Source organism: Euprymna scolopes, chromosome 10, assembly GCF_053919585.1.
Source record: "Euprymna scolopes isolate OS-2025 chromosome 10, ASM5391958v1, whole genome shotgun sequence".
Classification (NCBI taxonomy): Eukaryota; Metazoa; Mollusca; class Cephalopoda; order Sepiida; family Sepiolidae; genus Euprymna; species Euprymna scolopes.
The window spans coordinates 46,005,401-46,023,246 of NC_136491.1; the positions used below are offsets into that span (position 1 = coordinate 46,005,401).

The window sequence follows — 17,846 nt, forward strand, 5'->3', positions numbered from 1 at the left end:
CAGGAGGCATGCTACAGAAGATGGCTTTATGGTTGGTTGCGTTTTCGTGTGTATCCATCTTTCTAGTCATTTATTTGTTTAAAGTTCTACACATTCTTAACACAGGAAAGAAAAAAAGTACGATTTTCTTTGACTATTATTATTTGTATAGGACTAGATTAACACATCGACTTGGGGAGAGGTGTTTAAGAGCAAAACGTAGTATCTGTTCTGATACATTTTAGTCAAGTCAGTATGCATGAATGGAAAGTAATTCTGACATTATTTTAAAATTTTAAGATTTTTTTTTTAAACTAGACCTCAATCTAGCAAAATCTATTGGTCAGACAAAAATTAAGAAAAAAAAAGAAAAAAGAAAAAAAAGAAGGTGGAATGAATTACCACACAAATCATAAGAAAGTGAATCTGACTCAACCCAATTTTCCAGGAAGCCTGCTATCAACATGATTAGGCAGGACTTGAAACACATAAGAAAACAGGGAAATAGAAATCCCATGAAAACATTGTGCAGGGATACAGAGTAAATTTTTGACCACTCTCTTCAGTTTATGCTTTTAAATAATGAGGGAGAAGAGTACAAAAGAGCTGAACTAAAAAAAAATCATAAAATTTTGCAAGGAGTTCAGAATATAAAAATGCAAAGGAATGCAGGCACAGTTGGGCATCAGTTTCTCAATCCTATTATATATCTCAAAACAGCTTCTGCAAATCGTCTGACATGTTGAACATGTTGGGCTATGAAATAGTTCAAGGCCTTTTAGACTATCACTAGATGGACATATTCTGCCGCACTTCTTACACCAAAATTGATCAGATGATGTTCTGTTTTTTTTTTTTTTTTTTTTTTTTTTCCCCCCCTTTCTTTGACTTGCACGAAACTAATAGCAAGTTCTTGGATGATCTTGGAGTTATTGTGTATATGTGCACCAACACACATATACATACGTTAATAAATATGGCTTATTTCATCATTTTACTGAAATTTCATGGATCATCCAATCATCAGACATGTATCAATAAAATCCTTAATACACAAATAGATTTTGAATTGGTATTCAAATCTATAAAAACGTTCAAGATTTTATTAATATGCTTCTGATGGAATTTACACGATAAGATACAATCATTATTTTTATAAAGCTTTATCTAAAAGCATATAAAGCACATGTGTGCAAGGTATGCTGTCACGATTTGGCTCAGTTCTGATTTCGAGGAGTTGATTTTTGTTACATACCTACATACACACACCTGAATGTATTTACAGCTAAAAACATACAGAAATCTATATTTTTTCAGGTGGGAATAAGAGTAGGCATATCTACCAATATTTATCTTTTAATCTTGATTCAAGAGTCTACACCATTATCAGGCATTTCCACTTTTGAAAATGAAAGAAGTTGAAAGACTTACACTGAATGTGCAAGCAAGGGAACCATATTTTATTCAGCAGACAAGAATGCCATGGTTTCTTTCTCACACACACAATGCTAACTAATTTTATTTCATGAGAGAATAAGAAAAGGTCAGATGTTCTAATCCCAAACATAATTCCGGACTCTTGGATATGAGAAAAGGATGAAAATACCACATGAATAGAAAGAAGGATACATACCTAAAATGTAGAAGACTGAAATAATGGTTGGATGTTAGTTTTTTAATTTCGTGTTTTTATTTATTTATTAACAAACCAGAAATGCATATCATATGTTAAATTAGAAACTTATAAAATCTTATACTTATTGTTTGGGATTGAGTAAAAACTATATAAATAGGATAAATATCCAATAGAATGAAAAAGGGAGGAAAAATTAATTCATATTAAATATGTTTCACTTTATATTTCTTCAGATATTTAAATTACACACAATAGAGACTTTACAGCAGTGAAGAGACAACAGACCAAGAAAATATTTTTTATAATAAACAAAAGCCTAAGTCAAGAGTTTCGGTTTTACAAACTCAATATTTTATCCTGATTTTTCAGTTTCCTTTGTAGAAATTTAACCTATGCTTTAGGAAAAATAAATTGTATTTTTAGTTAATTTCTGTCAAATAAAATTTTATCCCACTCAGAATTATTTTACAATGCTGACATTTTTCGATGATGACTGACAAAAACAATAAAAGCAATAGCAGCTCCACCTTTGCTGCGGCAGGGGTGATGACAACATGAGAGTGTCAAAACTACAAGACTAGCAGAACTATGGAGAAAATCCAGAAGGAGTTGACATCAGAATCTGTCGTCTGCTGGTCGTTTCTGTATCTACACGCGACAAGCAAAGACATGTCAAGCACAGAACCAAAAATCAATGGAATGCGGTGGCAATGTTGCTCTGGCATAGCCAACCTGCTGCGTATAGCTCATATAGTCAAGGATCAGACTGAACATCTTATAGTCTTATTTTCAATCTCGACTCTTGCTATCTACCTTTTTTTTTTTTTGTTTTTTTTTCTCTTTAGTAGAAAATCCATTACTTAATATTAATACATTGTTCAATCCAGTAAAATGCTAATATACCATAAAATATTGCTTTTGGTAAAAAGAATTGAGCTTTGATTGGAGTTGCTAATGTGAAGGTGAATGAAGTAAAAGCATAACAATTTCTTGCTTCATAGCGAGTATAACAACATAAGAGTTATGTTACTGACCAAACAGTTGGATTCACAATCCCAGCTTGAAATTTTCGCTATGTCATACAACTACACACACACATACATATACAGGTAGGGAAGACATTTTTTATAACATGAATATGTTAGCCAAATTAATCATGACTAGGTAACTAGATCCAATATCTGGAACATATTTTTGTTCTTATGATCAAAGGAGGTGGTGTTTGATCAACACTGCTGGGAGCCATGATTTTTTTTTTTTAAATCCCCAAAACAGTGTTTCATGGAAAACAACTGATGATCCCTTAAATAAACATTAGGACTATTGTGAATTCGAGAGCAAGTTAATGCAGTGATTGCAGGTGATTAAATGGCTTACTGACTAAATAGTTTTCCAACGAATGATATAAAAATTAAATAAGTTTTTTTATATAGTTTTAAAGGTTACAAAACTTCCAAGACTATAAATGCTGAAACAGCCGTCCGTCAATAACTATGGTACACACACATCAGTTAACAAATAGCATTTATTTCCGACAATATGTTATGTGCAATGTTGTTTTAGTCTTGTAAATCAAGTTAGTTAAACTGACGTCAGCTAAAAACAGTTCTTCTTCGTAAGTATAGATTTTAATCCTGTACAGATCTCATTTTTGTCTTTGTAAATTTTGTTTCCAAATCCATAGAATAACATTATTACCTAGGCAAATAGAAGTGTCAACTAAAAAAGCAGTTATTATTTCAGGTTAATATTTTCCAGAGGTAAAGCAACCAATGAAGTTTGAAAAAGGTTCATACAAGAGTGCTCAATACTGAAGTAGGACAAGATATACTTTTTATTTGTCTTACATAAGCATGTAACTACACTGAGCCGAATATAAATATAAAGGAATTAACATATTTTCATATGGAGTTTTATCCAAATAACATTAAATATAAGCAATAATAGCATCCAAATAACTTAGCTCATTGGAATACTTTATTATAAAACTCCATATGAAAGTATATTAATCCCTTTATATGTATATCGGCTCAGTTTCAAAGTCTGAACAACCATTTTTTTTTCTTTTTTAATTCCTCATAAATCTGTTTACATGTGGAAATTAAAACACAAACATGCATATATGCATACAAATAATAGGTGGATGCAAAAATAATATCGTTTTTTGACGTTCAACAACATTATTTTTGCACCAATCAATACAAATACCCATACTTTCAATATCTGAAGGAATATATAAAGTAAAATATTATATGAATTAAATTTTTCCACAAACATTTAACTGAGGTTTTTAAATCATTAAGCTATTTATTTGGAATATTTTTATGATCCAGTCCCCAATTTACTCCCATTATTATTGTTGATAAAAAAAAAAAAAAAATGTTAGCCAAGTTAATATTTGAAAACTGCCAAAACTTGCAAAAAATGAGGCAAACGAAATTCTTTTTTTTTAATGGAAGCAAAGGACGATTTCCCAGGAAACAAGATTTGTTACTGCATAGATTTTTTAGTAAGAAACAAACAAAAACAATCAAATGGGAGACAATTGGGAAACTAAGACAATGATTTTTTTTTTTCATTTTTTAGAGAGGGGCTAAAAAGTGTAAAAAGAAACAAAGCCGTGTTCAAGGAACATTTACATGAATACAAGTAGTTCATTTAAGGTCAAACATAACAACAACAAGCAAGAGATGACGGTGGATATAATAATAATAATAAAAAAAACAAATAACACAGGTTTTGGTTTGTCAGTTCAATTCTGGTCAAAGAGTATCAAAGAAAAGAGAAAAACAAATATATCAGTTTTAAGAAATCAACGCAATGTTTCTGATTTAGGATTTGTTAGTGCTGCAGAGGGGTAGGGGGCAAAAAGAAAAAGAAACAACTGTTATAATGAGATGTTTCTCAAGAGCGAGTGAAAGACTTTTATGGTAATTTGAAGACAAAAGAAATATTCTATGATGCATGGTACTATGCACTTTAAGATGATATTTATAACCAGCTGAGACTGAAGTGAACATGCTTCATGCTTCAGTTATTTTATTTGTAATATGGATTTTCTCTGACAGTTAAAAAGACAGAATTAGTAAAACAAGTTTTTCATTTCTTAGAAAATAAATTATTGAGCTAATATTACTGCATACTTGTAACGGTTTTATTTTTAAGTGAATAACCAATTATGACAATTATAGTAGATATTCACACTAGGACAAAACTAACTTTTGACATATATATATATATATATATATATATATATATATATATATATATATATATATCCACATACATTACTGTTTTGTTGTATCACAACTCATCAGCGTGGCTAGGCATACACCTTTTCCCAGTCATGGATCGAACCTACAACCGCCATGTTGAAAGTCGGTAACTCTAACCATCGGACTACGAATATATAAGCACTACTAATTAAAACAAAGAAACTGAATGTTAATAAAATAAATTTCAATAATTGCAATAATATTCTTATATGCCTTTAAAAGTAACACAGAATTATTAATTTAGTTAATCACATGCGATTTACTAGAGGTAAAAAGAAAAGAAAAAAAAACCCTATAAATATCCTAAAATCTTTACTGTTAATCATCTCTGATGATGGATTCAAATTGATCTGAAAGTACTCTGGTAAAAAGAGGCCATGGCAGATACATTAACCGAACAGAAAAATGGTGCACTCGAAGTAGACAAACGACTTCATATCTTGAGGTCAAAGACGAGAGAACCTTAGCCATTGATTTGTTGATACATATGCTCATAAGCTTGTCTCAGGTGACCCCACCCCGAAATTCAATGTCATCAACACAAGCCAGGTTCAACACTCTCCTCCCATCCAACTGTCACCCCCTGATATTAATTAAATTAAACACTATTTCAAGTTAATTGAACTTTACACAATAGCAGTACCCCTTTTATATATATATATATATATATATATATATATATATATATATATATATATATATACTGCATGTCTATATGATATAAGTGGGCAGATTAAAAAATGTGTCTATTGCTTTGCAAAAGCATTTTATTAATTGTTTTTTTTTTTTTTTAAATTTGAATACAACAAATAGTTCTGTTTGGTGACATTGTTTTATTTCATAGACACATTTTTAGCATTTGGCTCTTTTCTTTAGGGGAACTAACCCGATTTTCAACAAGTTGTGATCCCTTTCTAAATTGCAAGTTAAAAACAAAGCCCCTCTCCTCTTACACACACAATCACCCAGGCAAACTGATTTCTTTCTTTTCCTTCATGGTCACATTAAAAAGATATTTTGTTAATTTTAATACAAACTTTGTTTAAATGCTATATTTTTTATTTTATTTTGTCTTTATAACAAAGTAATAAAATGTTAATTTTTATTGTTTTGCAAATCAGTCACCAGTTTATAATCAAGTTTGTATCCTTCTCATTATGCATCATCAAGTGATTAAAAAATATTTTTAAAGATAATTTAACATTTATTACATATGATATTCACATATTTGAAATAACAGAGCACATAAAAAAAAACTAAGTCAGATGAAGAACTCTAAAAAATTAACATTGTCACTGCTTAAGGAGATAAGCGGTATGAACTCACGTTAAGCTGCTAATGTAGGTCAAAGTAGGGTCTATGCATAAAATGCATTAAATAATGGCGATGAGGCAGTGGTTAGGAAAAAAAAAAAAAAAAGGTAATCCTTGATAAGCTTTACAGAGAAGTGCTGAAGGGCAAATAAGCTTAAACTATATCAGCAGATTGAAATCCTTCTATGAGTGGCACATTACACAATAAACAGAGACACCAAGTAGATGAAATGGAAATAGAGAAGAAAAATAGTTGCTATGGGAAGAGCATAGATTGTGTTTCGTAGAAAGACGATGATTAGAAATAGTCAGGAATATGGGTAGAGAAAGAGAAACGGTTTGGTTGTAAGAGTATATATATATATATGCTTTTAACCAGTTTTTTAAGTCTCTACGGTTGAAAATCGATTCTAGAATTGCATTCAAAGAATGAAAACAAATTTCAAAATTGTGAATATATTCTTTTTTTTTTTTTTCAAATATTTTTTCCTTAAGATTTAAAAAATAAACAAATAAAAATAAACAAGCATAAAAAAAGATAAACAAAAAAGAATTGAAAATGAACAATTTTTTATAAGGATAACAAAAAATTGAAAAATCAGAACAAATTTTTTATTAGCATTTCAATTTTGAGGCAAACTAATGATAATGCATAAATATTCAAGTTGATATCTTTTGATTGAATCAAATAACTTTTGTCTATTTTTCAAGCCATGCACAAAAAAGAGGTCAATTGAGCAAAATAAATAAAAAAATAAAAATAATAAAAAAATATAGTTACAAACAAAAGAAAAAAAAAATCGAGAAATAATGAGGATGCAATTCTATGAGAAAGATAAAAAGATGTTGGTTCTTTTAAGTGTAAACAAATGAAGTTAAATTGTAAAAGTCATCTTACTAATCACTATCATATTCGGTTTAGCGTCTGTTTACATGCTGGCAGGTGTTGGACAGTCATTAAAAATTGGCTCCCAAAATAAGCTATTTTATCGTTATTTCTCTCAGATCCATTAGTAATATTACAAAGAAAAAAGCTTATTTAAAAGACAATACATATCAAAGCAAATTTAATTGAAGGAAATTTTCAAAAACTTATTTGTAACATAAAAAAAAATAAAGGAACACAGCATGTCTCACTTGTGGCTACTATGGCGCCTTAATTATATAAGATCCATTCAGTAATCAAGAAAATCATGGCTGTCCATATAAAGATCATTAAGCCAGATCAACGAAACAACAATCTCTGATGTCAAGATCCAAAGAGGAATCTTCCAATTAGAAAGCTTATATTCTTTAGTCTTTTGCCTGGCTGACAGATCTGCTAAGTAAGCTACTGAATAAATGCTTGCCTACAACCTAAGCCAGGGCAGTTAACAAGACCCAAATAAAAGAGTCAACCAACTACCCTTTATAGATGACCTCAAGCTGTATACCAGCTTCAACACTAACTTCTGTCGACTCTTGTACATACTTTCTCCAAAGATATTGGAATGGTGTTGGCTTGGACAAACGTGCCAAGCGCTCTCTTAGAGCTGGGAAGTAGATCAATGTGGTAAACATACAGTTTGAAGATGCTGATAAGAGCAGAAACACAAATACCTTGGCATTGAAGAAAAGGATTCAACACGTCAAGATGAGAAATAAAATTGCCAGTGTATGTACACCATGTAAGAAAAATGTGAAAACCACAGCTTACAAACAAAAACAAAGTAATTGCCACTAACCAAGTTGTCATGGCAATGATAACATGTAGCGTTGGCATTACTGACTAGCCACAAAAGGACATTAGCAGGTGAGACACTAAAAGGAAACGTTAGCACTGCACAAAGTAATGTACAGAAATAAGTGTCTACTAAAGCTGTATAGGCCCACGGGAGCAGCAGGTATGGTTCTTTCAGAAATTGAGCATTAAATTTGAACTAATATTGTGAGTACTCGCCAATATCTGATGAGCTCCTAGAACTCAAACCTAACAATGGTAGATTAACACGAAGAAAAAAGTGTCAGTAAATGTCACCACTATTAAAAAAACTAGTCTAACATTTAGGACAAAACTGTTTCACAAATGCTAGAAACACCAAATGAGCCTGCACGGAAATAGGCCAAAAAAGCTGTAAAAAAATATACTAAGACTTTCCACATTAGAAAACTGAAAGAATGGACCAATGCAAAATAAGAACAATCCCATGAATATATAAATAAGGCAGGCTCTATGGACTGGCTCAAAATAGGATTGCTCCATCATGATTAGGGGAGGATGATAATGGTTGGCCAAAATCAAGGCTTGATGACCAATGTTTTTAAAAAGATAAGTGGTCTCAGCAATGACAATAAGTGCAGGTTTGAAATAGTGGTCTCAGCCAAGCCAAGCCATAATCCAGCTTCGATAATCGCTCAAAAATCGAAAATCAAACAAAATACTAGTAGAACATTACATTTCAACACAATTGGTAATATTTATTGGATATGTTTCTATCATCATTACTTTGCTTAATTTTCAATTTTTGAGTGATTATTAAGGTTTGACCGAGACCACCATTTTGTTTTTTGTTCTAGCCAGACAGGTGTTACACTATCTTTATTTTTGATTAAAAAAAAAAAAAAATCGCTCCAAAATAAATTAACACAAAAAGTTTATTTAGGTAAGAAAAGAGTAACTTAACTTGCCTTTAGTAACATTTATTTGTTGTGCATCTATTTTGTTCACCTATTTTTTGCTTTGTTAGCTATTACAGAAAAAAAAAAATTCACCAAATTTTCTACTGAAATGTTAGAGTATTATTACTCAGTAGTCTTGCTTATAAGTACAACTTTGGATAATGTCATATCTTCGAATATGGATGGATCACGTGCAGAATACCGCAAAGAAAATTAATTGTTCAAAATGTAGTGAAAGAATCAGAAGTAAAACAAAGAAGTTAGAAAGTTCTACAATGGATCAATACATAACATTCACAACTGATGACCCCTAGATTCTATTGTTCAAATTCAAAGAAAACACTTCTCAAAAATCTCTAGAAACGTTTTTTTTTTTAAACTAAAATATTTCCAATCTGGGATCATCAGTTCATTTTAACCATGCCAATTTCATGTGACCAGATTTATGTTGTCACGCATAGAGATTAGAAACTGATGCATATATACTAAGTGTGTGCCAAATGAATACATGCCCACACACACCTTTATAGATGTCTTTGTAATGAGCAGAAGGTATAGTCAAGACAAGAAATTACTATGTTTCAAACAAATGTTAATAGAATCCAGAATATTAAAAATAAATAAATTAATTAAAAAGGAGAAATCCTAGAGAATTGAAAATGTGAGTAAAGAAACCAAACACGTCAGTTAATAATTAATGAGAAAACAAAAAACAAGTCATCAAACAAGAATTTCTTCTTCATTTTGTTTTCATACCTGGATCATTTCTCAACAAGTTGTGATTTTGAAAGCCCAAATGCTGACGTAACAACAATCCTGGTGAAAGAAATGGACTCATCAATACCATGTCATCCATTACAAACAATTGCCCATTTTTTTTTTTTTAGGTCAATTAAAAATCAAAGATTCGTTTACCAATCCTCATGTCAAAATCCAAGCGAATTACTGTTCTAATCTTTTTATAATATTTAGACTGATGTAACCTCTGCTCTTCTTCAGATGTATCTTTTCGAACTTGGGAGTTTGACAAAGATTTCCAAGTTTGAAACGATGCACCAAAAGAAAGTCAAAAGTTACATCAGCCAAAACATTGTGAAAATAATAATACGAAAATAGTAATACAACTAAAAGCTTAAATTGCTTGGTTACTTTACAAATAATAATTGATGTTTCTTGCAATCAGAAAATTGTGGGAACCATTTCAAGAGTTAGTTAGAGAGACTAGGAACTAAAAGTACTTTTGTAGTTCTGAATTTGGTCTCTTCAATTTGATGTACATTTAAGTTTACAGTGTGATTGTGAAAACAAGTCAAGATAAAATATAAAGGGGGGTTAAGGACGCTACAACAAAATCTAAAATGCTCCAAAATTTAGAAATAGTTATACTTTTAAAGCATAGGTACTTTACTTATAAGATTCTTTTGCAATCAAAGATTTAACTATTAACTTTTTCCACTCAATATTGTCCAGGATTCTTTTTACTTTCAGTTTTGAATGAATCACTAAACACCCACTGCCATCTTTTTGTCTTTTCCAATTTTTTTTTAATGAAAATATTTAAACTTTTGAAAAATAATTTAATAAAAATATTAAAAAATCAGTATGATGGCTTATATAAAAAATATTAGAATTTACATCCAATAAATAATTGGAAGCACGTTTTCTTTTTAATGACTAAATGGACATAATCTATAATATAAATCTCATCTGTCTGTTTAAATGTATGTATGAATGCATGTATGTTTCGCAAAAACTTTCGACAGAGCCAACGGATTTTCACGATATCTGTATCATTTTGCTGTACGATAGACAGATTCATAAGAGTAGTGGTTGATGGGCAGAAATCAGAAGCTCATAGTATTAATGTGGGAGTCCCTCAGGGGTCCATCCTGGGCCCAACTCTCTTCCTAATCTACATCAATGATCTTCCAAAACATATCCTTAGAGCATTTGTAGACATTTATGTTGACGACACTACCATCTATGCCAGTACATCCATGATCGTAAATGACCAAGTTCTCTCTGATTCTCCCTCATCTGATTTTGAGCATGTGGTACAATGGGGGAAGATGTGGCTAGTTACTTTTAATGCATCTAAAACCAAGCTTCTGTCTTTATATCATCAATACTCTGATCCCCATCTAGCATCAATTGAAATGAATGACTCATCTTGGGGAGGCTCCATGTTTTGACAAGCTCCTGGGCTTGACCTTTACTCCTAATATGAAATGGAACGCGTACATCAAATCTGTTGCAAAGGTCGATGGGAAAATAGTGGGATCCTTCTATCGATCTAGTAGATATCTCACTGCTGATGCAATTCTCTACCTATATAAGAGCCAGGTAATGCTCAAGGATGGAGTACTGTTGCCACATCTGAGCAGGAGCTGCCAGAAATACCTTATCCTGCCTTGACAGAGTTCAAAATAGATTTTGTAGCCTAGATTTTTGTAGCCTTTTCTCTTCCCTGCAACCTCTTTCTCACAGAAAAGACGTTGCAAGCCTGTCTCTGCTTTATCGTTATTTCCATGGCAAGTGTTCATATGAGCTCCAATCTATGGTCTCCTGTTGCCAAACTTTCACAAGAAACACCCGTTTAGCGGAAAACAATATCAATAATTTCCCCCATTCTTTATCTGTGCTTAAACCTAAATGTAGATTCCTTGAACAAAGCTTCTAAGAACTGCACACCATCTGGAACTAACTCTCTTCCATTTGCCTGCTTTCCAGCTAACTACAATATGGTCGTCTTAAAGTCCAACATAAACAAGTTCTTCATGAGCCACCCCCTTAAGTAATCCAATTTACCAAATTTCCACTACTAACCATTACTATGTCATTGTCCCACAGACTACTGTACACTTATTAACCCTTATCCTCGAGTGGCCTCTGGACCTTGATAAGTGGTGACTCCTTTGTAAAAAAAAAAAAAACAACAACAAAAAAAAAACAACCCTTCGGACGACCAATATCGAAAAATTGGCCACAAATATTAATTCCGTCACTCTCAACTGGGCACTTTTCTCTAGGGAGGGGTAACAAAAAATCGTTCCTTCATGACAATTTACCCAAACACACATGTGCAAAAAAGTTCTTTCTTGAATTAGTTTAAATATAAAAAAAACAACCAAACTTTGCTCACGTAATCATAGATCAGTCATTATAGTGACAGCGTCATTATCTTAAGATTGCATCTTGGAGCCGAGATATCAGATATATTTTGTTTTTTCGATTTTTAATTTTTAATATTAAAACAGGATTATTTATGCCATTTTTTCATTCGTTTTTTTCTTTTTTTCCATCGCGTTCGCTGTTTTTTTTTTTTTTTTTTTCAATTTTTTTAAGAAGTTTTAACATTTAAACAGAGTTATTTTTTTTCCGTTTGCTTATTCTTTATTTTGCACCACGTATGCGGTTTTGTTTTTCTGATTTAAAACAAAATGTCATATTTAAACAGGGTTATTACGTTCACTTATTCTTTATTTTCTATTTTGTTTCGATTTATCCCCCCCCCCACACACACCTCCAAACACCCGGGAAACGCTAGGTACCCCTCGTTAGTAAATATATATTATAAAACAACTACTGTATGTCACCTTTTTAACTTATTTTTTTTAATTAGATTTTTGTGAAGTTTAATTAAATTAGTTACTGTATCGTTTGGTCATTACTTTAATTGAATAAAATTCTTTATAAATAATATTTAAAAAATTACACTTCAATATGTGAATTGACACAGATGAAAAATAACTTGTCTGAAAATTTTATTCTATAGATATATCAACTATAAATTAGCATTATCTCTGCATTAAAAAAAAAAACATCAGGCAAAATTTTGTGCATCTGTGTGTGTGTGTCTCATCAAAATGTACACATTGAATTATTTTTTTATTATTTACTATTAATCAAATATTGATTGAAATAAAATCAAGGAAAACTGAAACATTTTTTTGAATCCTATTAAAAAAAACAAAAAAATATTGAAAACATTATCACAGAAAATGATTTGTTTTCATTGTGGCTTCATTTTTTGAACATGACTTCCAGAATTCGGTTCATCTTTGGATTAGCAAAATCAGACATTTTTATTGGGTTCTTTCTTGATAAATGCACATTGAAATGTGTATTTTCTCTAAGCCCTCCACTTGAGCAACGTTGAGTACATATAGCTAGTAATGAATAAAAGAATTGTGGTAGTTTCAACTTATAGAATTGCCAAAGTAAAAATACCAAATTGGAAGTTGGAGTTTCTTTTTTTACCAGAGGGGGTGAGAGGGCGCACTGCTTATCAAAACCTGAAGGCCACTCAAGGATAATGTTTAATGAATGCCATTTGAGTGATGAGACAACATTGTGATTATCAGTAATGGTGGAATTTGGGTAATGTTTGTTTAAGAAAACGACTCAATAGGAACTTGTTCACATTACATTTGAAAAGTCATGTTATAGTCAGCTGGGAAGCATTCCCACAGTACTGTGTTTCACAGATGGGACGCTAAAGTAAAGAAACTTTGTTCATGGAATTTACATTTAGTTTTAGGCACAGATAGGGAAATTTATTTAATCCCTCTTAATACTTAACAAAACAATAAAATCTTACTTCACTGCCATATTGCCATGTTTGCAATGCAGAAAGAAACATTTTATAAAATGCTCAATTAAGAATTATTTCTTATACTTTTCTTTCTTGTAATACTTTCTTTAAAGAGTAACTGAAAAAGAAAAAAAAAAACAAAAAAATATGAATTTAACTATGATGTTATAAAAATCTAACCACTGTAAAGGAAATCATACTTAACCCTAACATGCTATTTATAAATTCCTGGGGGAAGGGGGGGGGGTAAATTAAAAAAAAAAGAAGACAAGTCCAAATAATATGTATTCTGATGACATAATCTAAATTAATGGCCATATGTGAATAAGCAAATAAGTTGTTGGAAGTAAATGTGAGTGAGGGGTGGGCGATCATGTAAACCTCATTACATGTAAGCTAAGGAAGTTTAAAAAATATATATTTTATCATGTATGTTTGTCTTTTTTGTATTAACATGGAAATAAATATGGAATTAATACTCCATCTTAATTTTTTTATGCTAAAAAACAACTTAATCTAACTTTTAGCTATCTCTATACTACTAAAACTTTGGACATTTCTTGTTATCTTGTATGTTTGCCACTGAGCATACGTCATCCATTATGATACTGTGGAAATTTGTTTACAACATAATAAATGCAGTAACAAACTGGTGACATCATTCATTAAAACAGAACATAGCCTAACAATCCAACTAAACTAATGTAATAGGTTGCCTAATGACCACTAATAGCATGAAACTTTGGGGGACACAATATAAGTACTATTAAAGCTCTGTCTGAGATAGCATTGTATATATAAGTGCAAAGAAAAAACTTTGGGCCGGTTCAAAAGACTAATACTTACATCTATCAGTAATTTAAAGTACATTTTTATTTTTATATATCAAAAGGTGGCCTTCAGTAAGGCACCGTCCTCACTGCCGATTTCAGGTTCTGCATCCTATCTGTTCAGACAACTCCAACCCACTCCAGGCATGTCAGTCCTCTTTGAAAATTTTATCCTATGCACAACATTACAAGATTTATTATTATTTTTATTATTATTATTATTATTATTATTATTATTATTATTATTATTTAAGCAACACGCTCTGACCGTTCTTGTACATCAGTATCAGCCAATGAGAATAGTTCTTAACCCCCTCCCCCCTCCATCTCATATAAAATGCTTTCAGTCACGTTGTTCTGTTTCATCTGAGTTATCTTCTGCTGTTTACATTTGAGTTAGTTGGTCTTTTGCATAGAACTACTTAATCGATTCTTTGAAACAGACCAATTGAATAAGTGATCTTATACGATTTACTTTATTCTGTTTATGAAATACCCCATTAGCCAACTGCTCGATTGACTCTTCATACTCATTTTTTTTTTTACTTTTAATAATGGAACTAAAAAATTATATATATCCTCTACACTATAATAAAAACCAATCTGCATTTATTTGCATGCTGATAAATATAAATCCATCGAAAAGTTAAAAAGTAAAAAAAAAAAAAAACTTTTTCGCTCCTAAATAAAACCATTTCAAGTGATCAGAGAAAGTGAGAAAGTAAATAAGTCAAACGAGCCAACCATTTAAAATTAATTTGAAAAGAAATCTCCCAATCTAGTCGAAATGTCAACTGATAGACTGTTTTGTTTATTTTTTTCTTTCTTTCTTTCTTTAGGTCATCAAAAATTATAATTTATATAAAAAAAAAAAATTACTGACTTGGATTTTATATAAATATTGGCAGGCCACCCGGCATCATCCGGTCATAAGATACACTTAAATATATTTTAATTCATGCAGTTTATGCATTTATTATCATAGAACCAATTCTCTATTGTTATTATATTGTATTTAATATACAGTAGTGATATCAAAAGTAAAATAAATATAACTTGGATGCCATTAGTTAGAATCGAAATAAAAAACTACAACTCTTCAGCCTCATTCCTTAGCCTCTGTGCCATGCCCATATAAATTGTTAAAAAATAAAATATGTTGTTTAATCTATGAGTGTAGATTTCTGTATGCAAACAGGTTTAGTTCAGGTTTAGTTGACAACTCCTGCCAACTGTTTGGTTTTCAATTTTCACCCCTTAGTAACAATTTTTTGTGGTTAAAAAAATAAATCAAAAGTGTGCTACAGGACCAAATACTCTATATATCAAATTTTAATTCTTTATACTAAATATTCAGACGAGTTTAGTAGAGACTTTTTGCATATACATCGACAACGTAACTTATATATATATGCAAAAATATTTCCGTGTGCTAGAACATTTTCATCTTAAATTCTACAGAATTATGCAGAATGTATGAACTATGCATAAATTCAGCATAATAGTGAAATGAAACGAATCATCTAATGAGAAACTATAAAAATTAATAAGTAATTAATTAATGCTAATTTTTCCAAAGAATATGCAAATTAGTTGACCTTCATGTAGTCGATTGCATATCAATGTCTCCATTTTAATAATTTTTAAACAAAAAAGTAGCCTTTTAATATGAAGAGAAAAACCTCAACTTTACAGGTATATAGATTAATGCAAACACTGACAAAGGGTACTTTTAAAATGTTCTTCATTGATGGAGTGTATACACTAGTTTATATAGTTTCTGTTTGTTCACAAGCGTCTTGCAGAAAGGCACCCATGACCATATATATTCTGAAATTACATTACCATTTGTTTTTGTTTTTTTACTTTATTTTATAACTTAAAAATTACAGGAATCATTAAAAAAAAATGGCAATATGAGCATATTAAGGGACCTACTATTCATCTCAAGATGAGCGTACTTTGAAGTTATTAAAGATAATAATTTTACTGAAAGTTATTTCAATAATATCACTGTACTTTCACCCCATCCTCTCACCCAATCAATGCTAAATATACCCTTGCACTCCAAACTAAAAATTGAATTGTATAAATGTAAAAAAATAAAAATAAAAACGAGAATATGGTGCTGTGGGTTAGGGCAGTAAGGCGTAGTATTCCACACTGAATACACGACAATGCCAGAGTCTTTTTCCTAGTATTGTATAAACTTTAAAAAAAAACAAAAAAAAAAAAACATGAGTCTCAATAGAACTACTACTGATAAATGCATCCAATTATGACAGTGTAAACAGCAGCAGTGCGTTAGGGAAGCCTTTATCAGATGTTGACTTCAAAGCCGAGCATAGTTTCAAGGCCAACTCACTAAGTCTCGACTCCTTAACATCACAGAATAGCGCTCATCTCTAAGTTTTGTCACTGATGGAGTGTCAGATTCCAACAGATGCAGATGGATCTTTAAACCATTTGATATATCATTAACAAAAAATAAGTGAGTTTTGTTATTTACGCAGAGATGATCAAATTGCCAATAAAACAGCAGCATTTTGATAAGACATATCAGCAGTCTAGTTATGGATCTATTTAAATAATGAACCCAACTGTTTGTTTGTTTGTTTGTGTGAGTGTGTGTGTGTGTGTATATATATATATATATATATATATATATATATATATATATATATATATATATATATATATATATATAATACAAGTATACGAACACAACAGAGCTCCTTTCTCCCAACTTGGTGTTTTTGTTGTGTTGTTTGCTAAGCCTATAATGGGTTTCCCAAACTTCACACATCCAAGTCAATTAGAAAAAAGAAACAAGGAATAAAATATAAGAATCTGGTTATTCAACGTTTAAAATGAGTCATAAAAAAAAATCTGGTTGTAGCAAAAAGACTGACTTCATTGTTCATGAAGCTGTTTTGGATATTGAAGAGGAAATTAACTGACCAATAATCAAAAGATTATTAGTCAAGTATAGTCATTACTTGTGTTTGCTATTTAAATAAGACAGAAAGCAAATGTACAAGGTGTAGGTAACAAGAGATGACAAGGATCAGCTGAGGAATGAAAATACAAATCTGGATTCACACAAGAGTTACTCAATCCCTAACTCCTCAGTATTAAAGTATTTGGCTAGAAAAAGAGACGATTTTAATAAACTTGACTTTGACAGCTCTTGCAAAAAATTATCAATTCTCACCTCCCAACTTTAAATGGTAGTCCCCAAGAACCATTAAAAAAAAAAAATCTGACTCCAGTATATTTTCAAAGATTTCAACTTCGAACCTCTTCAAAAATTGTAGGGTTCTGACTTCTAATAGAACTTCTTTAATATCGTCATTGTACCAGGATAAGATAGACTTTTACAAATAAGATTTCAATAATAACAAAGAACCAGCTGTTCTTACCGGAATTGCAGATAGTATTTTTGTTTTCCTTTATTAAAAATGAGCAGGTATTTTTCTCCTTGAAATATTAAGATTTTATTTTTAAATATAATTTTGAAAATTAAATTTAATTAGTACAGTCTCGTTAATTAACCCAAAT

General features: G+C 30.8%; 1 protein-coding gene across 50 annotated transcripts in view; it reads right to left on the minus strand.

Annotated features, from left to right (window-relative positions):
* Positions 1-17,846, minus strand: part of LOC145285972 (disco-interacting protein 2 homolog C-like) — a 421,962-nt gene that overhangs the window by 234,011 nt on the left and 170,105 nt on the right. For 28 of the 50 annotated variants that reach the window (XM_080134543.1, XM_080134534.1, XM_080134527.1 and 25 more), the window contains exon 3: positions 9,618-9,677. The exons of the other annotated variants lie outside the window; for them this stretch is intronic. In XM_080134543.1, the coding sequence (XP_079990669.1) occupies positions 9,618-9,677 (60 nt within the window). The remainder of the gene's footprint in view (positions 1-9,617; positions 9,678-17,846) is intronic. 50 annotated transcript variants of the gene reach the window in all.